Source organism: Gekko japonicus, unplaced genomic scaffold (genome assembly GCF_001447785.1).
Source record: "Gekko japonicus isolate JY-2015 unplaced genomic scaffold, Gekko_japonicus_V1.1 scaffold2714, whole genome shotgun sequence".
NCBI lineage: Eukaryota > Metazoa > Chordata > Lepidosauria > Squamata > Gekkonidae > Gekko > Gekko japonicus.
Window position 1 is genome coordinate 207,445 of NW_015163168.1, and position 10,838 is coordinate 218,282.

Consider the following 10,838-nt stretch of genomic DNA (forward strand, 5'->3'; position numbering starts at 1 on the left):
TGTGTTTTCTAGCTAAGGCCATGCCTTTTTGACTGTGTAAAGGCAGAAGTTTAGCTCCTTGTTTTTCAGTTCAGCCCTGGCCTATCCAATAACAGAGCTTCATACTGTGTGAGAGCCAGTTTGGTGTAGTGGTTTAAGCGTGTGGACTCTAATCTGGGAGAACCAGGTTTGATTCCCCACTCCTCCACTTGCAGCTGCTGGATGACCTGGGGTGAGCCATAGTCCTCTCACAGCTGTTCTTGAAAGAGCAGTTTCTGTCAGAGCTCTCTCAGCCCCACCTACCTCACAGGGTGTCTGTTGTGGGGAGGGGAAGGGAAAGGAGTTTGTAAGCCGCTCTGCGACACCTTTGGGTAGTGAAGGGTGGGGTATAAATCCAATCTCTTCTTCTTCTTCCCCACTCCTCCACTCGCATCTGCTGGATGAACTTGGGCAAGCCATAGTTCTGACAAGAACTTTCCTTGAAAAAGAGCAGTTTCTGTCAGAGCTCTCTCAGCCCCGCCTACCTCACAGGGTGTCTGTTGTGGGGAGGGGAAGGGAAAGGAGTTTGTCTGAGACTCCGAGTGAAGGGTGGGGTATAAATCCAATCTCTTCTTCTTCTATGTCCAGTAAGAGAGGCAGCTTCTTGCATCTGAAAATCACCCCGAAGATCACTCTGAGGCCAATGTATCTCATTAGACTTGGTCGCTCATTAGACTTGGTCATGGTTAAAGCCACCGTGTTCTGAAAAATAGAGAGGAAGAACTCTTACAAGATCCAACTCAGAATCAGGGTCGCCAACCTCCTGCGGGGGCCTAGAGAGCTCCCAAAATTATACCAGATCACCAGGATAAAGAGATCAACTCCCAAGGATAAAATGGCTGCTTTGGCATTACACCCCACTGAGTTCCCTCTTATTGCAACTAGTTGCAAGCTTTCATCCCCCACCAAGGTGGAGATTTCTGAGCCAAGATTTCTCCTCCATAGACAATCTGCCTTCTACAAACCTGAGAAAGTATGTCTCCTTTGCTCTGCTCTGGACGGCCTGGCATCCAGGACCTAAGATTGTCAGTCCACAGCCTCCCATCTTGTATCTAAAGATACCAAATCTTTCATTTACCTCTGTAATGCCAGTTTGGTGTAGTGGTTAAGTGGTGTAGTGGTTAATGCCAGTTTGGTGTAGTGGTTAAGTGGTGTAGTGGTTAATACCAGTTTGGTGTAGTGCTTAAGTGCGCAGACTCTAATCTGGGAGAACCGGGTTTGATTCCCCACTCCTCCACATGCACCTGTTGGATGACCTTGGGCAAGCCATAGTTCTGATAAGAGCTGTCCTTGAAAAAGAGCAGTTACTGTCAGAGCTCTCTCAGCCCCACCCACCTCCCAGGGTGTCTGTTGTGGGGAGGGAGAAGGGAAAAGGAGTTTGTCAGCCGCTCTGAGACTCCCTTGGGTAGTGAAGGGCAGGGTATAAATCCGATCTCTCCTCTTCTTCTCCTTCTCTAATGCATCCTTTTGAATTGCCCTGTCTCAACAGAGCAATGGAAACCAGTCTCCCACTCCTGTGGCTTTCTATTGATAGTGTAGCCCTCCTACTAGGGCTTGAACTCAAAAGTTTCATAGCCAGGCCTGTATAGTATATCTGCACACACAAAGCAACTGATGTTTTCCTCTCCCTTCTGCTCGATTTTCCGGTTAGTCCGCACCTTGTTCTAGGTGTTCCAAGAGCTGTCAGCCTGGACAGGCCAAGGTGGCTCAGGAAGGGAAGCCATTTTGCTGCTATGACTGTTTCCCATGCCCGGAAGGAACCATCTCCACAAAGGAAGGTGGGTGACTCCAAAGAAATGACTTTGCTGGTAAAGGGAAAACCCCCAGCTAGGAGGCAAATACCGTCAGCCTGTCTGCACATTGGGGGAAAATGATCTCTTTCATTTCCCTTAAGAACATAAGAGTCAGGGGTCATTTCGTAGAAAAAGAGGTGCAGGAGCTTACCTGGCTGCTTCTTGCTCCTCATGGCCCGGAGCTGCTGGGAGCAGGGGGTGGGGCTTGTTGCATGTGCCCGCCCCCTGGGCTCTTTACTGCCGGAGCTCCACTCCTGTAGGAAATGACCCCTGAGAAGAGTCCTCCTGGAGAAGATAATGTCTTTTGACACCTTCTTTCGCATCCCAAGCTCAGAAAAACCCCAATGTCCTTCCAATTCATCACTTTTTTAAAAAGAGTAACTAGTGAAATAGCCCCAGAAAGCACACAAACCTGACACAAAGTAAATGCCCCGGGGGCCCACAGTATCTCGGATTCAGAGGAGATACCATCTCTGAATGTGGGAGCATACCTTTCCATGAAATTATTTATTTATTTATTTATTGCTTCAACTTCTACCTCGCCGAGGCAGGCTCGGGGCAGCTTACATAAAACCAATAAAACAATACACATATCACTTTTGGCTTTTGGACGTATGGACACCCCTTTAAATATCCTTGATGGGATATGTCAGAAATAAAATCTTTATAGTTGTAAAACAAATGTTACAGATGCCAAAATGATTTTTGTTCCTTCCAGATGCAGACCGGTGTGACAAATGTCCAGATGATCAGCACCCAAACAATGACCAAAGGAAATGTGTGCTGAAGGCTATAAACTTTCTGTCCTATGAAGACTCTCTGGGGGTTATCCTAACGGCCATTCCTCTGTTCTTGTCCCTAATCACTGGTGGTGTTTTAGGACTGTTCATTAAATTCCGAGATACTCCAGTGGTCAAAGCCAACAACCGGGACCTCACCTACATTCTCCTTGTCTCTCTCCTTCTTTCCTTCCTGTCCTCCTTTCTATTTATTGGCCGGCCAAACAAGGTGACATGTCTCCTTCAACAAACCACCTTCAGCGTCATCTTCTCGGTTTCTGTCTCTTCTGTCTTGGCCAAAACCGTCACTGTGGTGGTGGCCTTCATGGCGACAAAGCCAGGGAACAGGATGAGGAAATGGGTGGGCAAGAGTTTGGCCAACTCCATCATCATCTCTTCTTCCAGCATCCAAGTTGGCCTCTGCATCATCTGGCTGGGAACCTCTCCCCCCTTCCCAGAGTCCGACATGCACTCCCAGGCTGGACAGATCACACTGCAATGCAACGAAGGGTCTGTCGCCATGTTTTATGGTGCCCTGGGCTACATGGGCTTCCTGGCTGCCATCTCTTTCACTGTGGCGTTCCTGGCCAGGAAGCTGCCTGGGGCCTTCAACGAGGCCAAGCTGATCACCTTCAGCATGCTGGTGTTCTGCAGTGTGTGGGTGTCGTTTGTGCCCACCTACCTGAGCATGAAGGGGAAATACATGGTAGCCGTGCAGGTCTTCTCCATGTTGGCCTCCAGTGCGGGGCTGCTGGGTTGCATCTTTATTCCCAAATGCTACATTATTATATTGAGGCCTGATCTCAATACCAAACAGCTTTTAATGAAAAACTGAAATGATTACATTTATTATAAATGAGTGGATGTCCATGTTATCATACTTTTGAGCACAGTGCCATTTTAGCACCGCTAATGGACATATTTTGGCATTTTCTAGGAAGGAAATTCTTCTACAGCTTCCATGAATCTGACATCTGCTTTTGATCTCATCTGAAAGGAGCATCTTTGGTAGAAAGTAGACAAATTGAGATTTGAGATTAGTATACCCGATATAACATGTCTTTACTTAAAATACCTGTTCGGCGTCATAGAAAGGAGTAAAAAGTCCAGTAGCACCCTAAAGATGAACAAAATTTTTGGCAGGGGAGGAGCTTTCATGAATCACTGCTCACATCTTCAGATACCAGTAGGAAAGGGCAAGTAGTGAGCAGCTCATCTCCTGCCAGAAATCCCCTGCTACAAATTTTGCTAGTCTTTAAGGTGCTACTGGACTCTTTTTTACTGCTACAGACAGACTAAAATGGCTCCCCATCTTGATTTATCTGTTTGGTGTCAGTTTTGCTGCTCCAATGAAGAGCACCTCACCAACTCAATCCTTACTGCTAAAGGATTATGGCAAGGTTGTGTGAACCCTCTTTTTATTTACCCTCAATTTAAACAATGTGATTTCCATTCTTCAGTTTGGTGTAGTGGTTAAGTGCGCGGACTCAATCTGGGAGAACCAGGTTTGATCCCCCACTCCTCCACTTGCACCTACTGGACACCTTCTGTCACAGCTGTCCTCTCAAGAGCAGTTCTCTCAGAGCTCTCTCAGCTCAGGGTGTCGGTTGTGGGGAGGGGAAGGGATGGGAGTTTGTAAGCCGCTCTGAGATTCCAAGTGAAGGGCTGGGGATAAATCCAATCTCTTCTTCTTCTTCTCTTCTTTATCCCCCCTCCTGCAAAGTTAGATGACACCCAAGTACTAAAGTTCTGCTATTCTTCAATAACCACAGTAAGCATAGGTTAGCTTACTCTTGTTGTGTTGTTTCTTGGATGTCTTATGGAACTATGGCCCCGGTCAGACGTGCTGGAAAACGCGGGGAAGCGCGGCTATTTGCACCATCGCATTCTGATGCGCCATTATGTGATCAGACGCAATGGCGGCTTCCCTGCAGCAAAGAGGATGACGGGGGAGGAAGCCGCGTGCCGGCGCAATCACACCGGGAGGCTTCCATAGGCGGCCCGTGGCAAAGCGTTTGCCACTACATACGGTGAGGTGGTTTTTTACTGCGTGGCTTCGGTGGCTTGCCACAGGTTCGCTACGCCTCCCAGATGTTCCCGTGTGATCGCGCCCAGATACTTTGTGGGACTCCCATGCCTTCAGTGGGGCAAATGCTCTGTGTGAACAGGACCTATATATATTTTTATTCAAGAATGAATTCGTTCTGACATAGATTGTTAGAATTCACCAACAAGCGGGGACTCTCAACAGAAAGCAAGTTCGCCCTTTATAGAAAAAATAGCAAACAAAGAGGACGGCCTCTAGCAACTTGAAGGACACTCAAAATCTTGCTCTCAGAGTTCACTCCACCACCACCCCTTGTTTACAGAACACTTTGAATTCCTGGGAAGGACAGAAAGGAATACAATCCTTCGACACTTTCTCAAAAGAGATACTAGAGTCGGCACACCATGACCATGGCTTACCCTGCCTAAAAATACCAGGTGCCATCAGGAGGTCCACCAGTGGGGCCGTGACTGTAGGACCTATTTTGATCTCTTATTTGAAGACCAGGGAAGACTCTTGAATGAGTGAACCTGTGAGATCCTACGAGAGGGGAAGGTTGCTTGTGTCACCTGTTTATAGGTACCAAGCTCATCCTTCCAAGGGAGGAGAGGTCCAGGCCTAACTGGAGGCGGGAACCTGCATCCAAGCATAAGCATTTACATGACACATTCAATGGTACACGATTTACAGGATCATGCTTATGGCAATACATACTGGTAACAGACCACAGTCCCGGTCCCTTTATCGAAACATCTCCCTGTAAATATTTCATTGCATGATTTGCAGAAAGCCAGAAGAATGGCAGCCTTCCTCACCTCCTCAGGCAGGCTATTAGCCCAGGCTTTGGGCACAACATAGAATGCACATGAACAGGCAGTTGTCGATTTTGCCCATTTGCAGGGAGGTACCTGCAGAAGCGGTCTTGGTGGAACAAAGGGAGATTGAGCCTGAGAAGCACACCAGTTCAAGGCTTCTCTGGGAAAGGTTAAGGCGCTTGGGGCTCTTTAGTTTGGAGAAACGACGGCTGAGGGGGTGACATGATCGAGCTTTACAAGATCATGCATGGGATAGAGCAGGTCGAGAAAGAAGTACTTTTCTCCCTTTCTCACAATACAAGAACTCGTGGGCACTCCATGAAATTGCTGAGCGGTCGGGTTAGAACGGATAAAAGGAAGTCCTTCTTCACCCAGGGAGTGATGAACACCTGGAATTCACTGCCACAGGAGGAGGCGGCGGCTACAAGCCTGGACGGCTTCAAGAAGAAACTGGATAAACATCTGGAGCAGAGATCCATCAGTGGCTATTAGCCACAAGGAATAGATAGGAACTCTGGGACAAGTGATGCTCTGTATTCTTGGTGCTTTGGGGGGGGGGGGCAACAGTGGGAGGGCTTCTAGTGTCCTGGCCCCACTGGTGGACCTCCTGATGGCACCTGGTATTTTTGGCTACTGTGTGACAGAGTGTTGGACTAGATGGGCCACTGGCCTGATCCAACATTGGCTTCTCGTTATGTTCTTATGTTCTTAAAAGGTAGCCCTACAGGCAAATTTTGAGACCTTGCAACCTGATACCCTCTCAGAGAGTAAGGAAAGAAAAACACTTGTTTTCAAGAGAAACAAAAGAGTTCTGTTAGATTACTGAAGCTCTTTTTGATCGGGGAAGACTGCAGTCAGATAACCTACTGCAGGCTGAACAGGAGGGGGAGAGGCGGTTCTGTAGGTATGAAAGACCCAGGCTGTGATGGGCTTTGTATCTGATGGCCAATCACTTCAATTAAGCCTGGTAAAAAACACCACTTCAAGCACAATCACGCATTAGGGTTTAACTGAGCAAACTCTCTGTGAGACTTACCTGTTCCAGTACAGTGAAATACTCGAAGTCAGATTTCAGATCCTGTGTAAGCAGAACTGTGAACTTCTTAGAGATAATGATTTTATTTAAAATAAAACATGCTCTTTGTATTAGGCAAGAATTTGGTGAACAGGTGAAGTTGACCGTACAAGTACAGAAAATTGCAGAGGGAAAAATCAGGTCTACTAATATTTCTCAAATGTCACTAAATACATAGCATTACAGTTCTCTAAAATTTAGGCAAGTCAGTTTTTAAGTTGATAGGCAGAAGGCTATGTACCATGGAAAACCTGGCACATGTAATGTGCTCACCCAATAGAAGGTCTTTTCTGATTGGAAGCCACCAGTAGAAAGCCTCATTACAGCCTTACGTGACAATTTTGATAGAGGAGACAGAGGAAGAGAAATTAGTCTTTAGAGCTTGAATATGTGATTGTCCTCCTAATTAAACTATTAGACCCTAAAGTGAATGGGCAAATAAATAACTATACTAGGTGAACTAGAATACATCCTGATAAGTGCCATTACATTCTCAAGGCAAGTTTATAAGATGCAAGACAGCAGTTTATAATTCCAGAGCAATAAATCTTTTGCTTTTCAGTTATACTAATAAATTGTCAAGGTTGAGAGGTGGTTATGAAGAGACATAATGCATAAACATTCATAAATATAATTAAAATCATGAATATGCAACATATTTCCTCTCCCCTGTGTGCGTCCTTTGGTGGGAATTAAGGTGCGCACTCCGACGGAACCTCTTTCCACACTGCAGGCATTTATATGGTTTCTCCCCTGTGTGAATTCTTTGATGGGAACTACAATTGTCACTCCGACTGAAGCTTTTCCCACACTCTAGGCATTTATATGGTTTCTCCTCTCTGTGAATTTTCTGATGGACACTAAGGTGTGAATTGAAACTGAAGCTTTTCCCACATTCTAGGCATTTATATGGTTTCTCCCCTGTGTGTATTCTTCGATGGGAAGTAAGACAGGAACTCTGATTGAAGCTTTTCCCACACTCTAGGCATTTGTATGGTTTCTCCCCTGTGTGAATTCTTTGATGCAAAGTAAGAGCATTACTGTAAACAAAGCTTTTCCCACACTCTAGGCATTTATATGGTTTCTCCCCTGTGTGAATTCTTCGATGGGAAGTAAGACGGGAACACTGACTGAAGCTTTTTCCACATTCAAGGCATTTATATGGTTTCTCCCCTGTGTGAATTCTTTGATGCAAAGTAAGATGGGAACACTGATTGAAGCTTTTTCCGCACTCCAGACATTCATATGGTTTCTCCCCTGTGTGAATTCTTTGATGCAAAGTAAGAATGTAACTCTGTCTGAAGCTCTTCCCACACTCCAGGCATTTATATGGTTTCTCCCCTGTGTGAATTCTTTGATGCAAAGTAAGAATGTAACTCTGTCTGAAGCTCTTCCCACACTCCAGGCATTTATATGGCTTCTCCCCTGTGTGAATTTTTTGATGGACAGTAAGGTGTCCACTCTTCCTAAAGTCTTTTCCACATGCTAGGCATTTATATGGTTTCTCCCCTGTGTGAATTCTTTGATGGGAAGTAAGACTGGAACTCTGACTGAAGTTTTTTCCACACTCCAGGCATTTATATGGTTTCTCCCCTATGTGAATTCTTTGATGGGAAGTAAGATGTGTACTACTCTTGAAGCTTTTACCACACTCCAGGCATTTATATGGTTTCTCCCCTACATGAGTTCTTTGATGGGAAGTAAGATTGGAACTCTGACTGAAGCTTTTCCCACACTCCAAGCATTTGTATGGTTTCTCCCCTGTGTGAATTTTCTGATGGACACTAAGGTGTGAACTGTGATTGAAGCTTTTTCCACACTCCATGCATTTGTATGGTTTCTCCCCTGTGTGAATTCTTTGATGGCCATTAAGGTGTGAACTCTGAACGAAGCTTTTTCCACATTCCAAGCATTTATATAGTTTCTCCTCTGTGTGAATTTTCTGATGGACACTAAGGTGTGGACTGCAACTGAAGCCTTTTCCACACTCCAGGCATTTATATGGTTTCTCCCCTGTGTGAGTTGTTTGATGGGAAGTCAGGTGTGCACTCTGACTGAAGCTTTTCCCACACTCCAGGCATTTGTATGGTTTCTCCCCTGTGTGAATTCTTTCATGGCAAATGAGGCTACCTTTTCTTCCAAAACTTTTTCCACACTCCAGGCACTCATATATTTTATTTCTGTTAAACATCCTTTGTTGAATATTAATAACTGATATTTCAGTGAAACTTTTCCTGCTTGCAGTGCAGTCGTTCCTGTTGTCTCCTTGACATTCTTTTTGCTGTAAAGAGTCATCCCTCTGTAAAAGACCGGAATTATTTCTCACTTTAGGTGGGTGTTTTCCCTCCTCTTTTCTTGGTGCATCCAAATATTCAAACTCCTCTTTCACATCTGAATATGTATCCTCATTCTCCATGAGTATGTTCTTCGGCTTCATTTGCTGACTACCACACGTCTCCTGCTGGGAAAAAAGGGATAACTGGTGTGATGATATGACACTTTCCAGAAATACCTAATTTTGAGTCCAGTAGCACCTAAAGACTAACAAGGTTTTCTGGGTACAGACCTTTGGCGTCGAGGTTCCCTTTGTCATATTTGATAAAGAATGGAGATCTCTCAGTCTTTATTCCAGTCAGAGGGTCGGAGGAGTGTTACAAAAAAGGAACTCAGGATGCAGAGGTACCCATGCACATTGTAATTAGCAAGAGTAGAAGAAAGGAGAAATGAGAAGAATAAGAAGAGATTGGATTTATATCCCGCCCTTCACTCAGAGTCCCAGAGTGGCTTACGAACTCCTTTCCCTTCCCCTCCCCACAACAGACACCCTGTGAGGTCGGTGGGGCTGAGAGAGCTCTTTCAAGAACTGCCCTTTCAAGGACAGCTCTTGTCAGAACGATGGTTTGCCCAAGGTCATCCAGCAGCTGCAAGCGGAGGCGTGGGGAATCAAACCCGGTTCTCCCAGATTAGAATCCGCACACTTAACCACTACACCAAACTGGCTCACTTAACCACCACACCAAACTGGAAGAACAGAAATGCTTAGGGGAAGAAAATTAGCACCTGTGAGAAGCTAATTTTAAGATAAGATAGGGGGCCCATTGTTCTGAATTTGTGAATGAACTTAAGCTCAGCAATCACGCATTTTCTCTTTGAAGCTTCTCTGTTTAAGGACTGCCACTCTTAGGCCCACTTATTCTTTTGGGCAGGATTGACCTGTTTGTCGGACAAAAAGAGTGGAAGGGCACTGCTGCCATTTGGTGGCATACACAACCTTGGAAGATAACAAGTGAATGAGCCTGAGATGGTGTGGCTCGTGTTGCCTAGGTCTTGTGATTGTATTGTCTGGAGTGAACATGGGGACAGAGTTTGTTGCAGGCCCTGGTTCAAGATGCTTTACCCTCCATCTGTGGAAATAAGTATCTGCACATAGGGGGTGCAGTTGGGAATTAGATATATAGATTACAGGTTTGCCTCCCAAAGCCTATGAGAGAGGTGTATCATCATCCAGAATAGGTTGTTAATGATGCACTGCACTGGTTTTAGCTGAGAGCTGTATGTGACCACCAGTAGTGAACATAAGAACATAGAAAGAGCCCTGCTGGATCAGACCAGTGGTCCACCTAGTCCATCATGCTGTTTGGTGTAGTGGTTAAGTGTGTGGACTCTAATCTGGGAGAACCGGGTTTGATTCCCCACTCCTCCACTTGCACCTGCTGGATGACCTTGGGCAAGCCATAGTTCTGATAAGAGCTGTACTTGAAGAAGAGCAGTTTCTGTCAGAGCTCTCTCGGTCCCACCTACCTCACAGGGTGTTTGTTGTGGGGAGGGGAGGGGAAAGGAGTTTGTAAGCCGCTCTGAGACTCCCTTGGGTCGTGAAGGGTGGGGTATAAATCCAATCGTCTCCTCCTCCTCCATCCTGTCTCACACAATGGCCAGCCAGTTCCTCTGGAGGGCCAACAACAGGGCAGAGAGGCTAAGGCCTTCATAAGAACACAAGAAGAGCCCTGCTGGATCAGAACAGTGGTCCATCTAGCCCAGCATCATTTCTCACAAAGTGGCCAATCAGTTCCTCTGGAGGGCCAACAACAGGGCAGTGGGTACAAGGGCTTTACGGGGGAGAAAGATGAAGGGCGTTTGTTAAGACAAGGGACAGCCATTATTCTCAATAAAGCTGTTGAAAATTTTAAAAAAATGCTTGAACACATGGCAGAGGGTCTGAAGAAAGGTCCAGATGGAGGAGGTAGTCTAATGAGAACAATAAAACTGAAACTATGAAGTTCTTTCTCTTTAACATCACAGAGGTAAGTTTTA

General features: G+C 45.7%; 1 protein-coding gene across 1 annotated transcript in view; it reads right to left on the bottom strand.

The window, feature by feature from the left end:
* LOC107106876 (zinc finger protein 208-like) overlaps positions 1-8,718 on the bottom strand; it is a gene marked incomplete at its 3' end in the record, with an annotated part of 164,047 nt that extends 155,329 nt beyond the window's left edge. Inside the window, exon 1 of the mRNA XM_015407092.1 lies at positions 7,244-8,718. Coding sequence (XP_015262578.1) covers positions 7,244-8,718 — 1,475 coding nt within the window. The remainder of the gene's footprint in view (positions 1-7,243) is intronic.
* Positions 8,719-10,838: the final 2,120 nt, after the last annotated feature.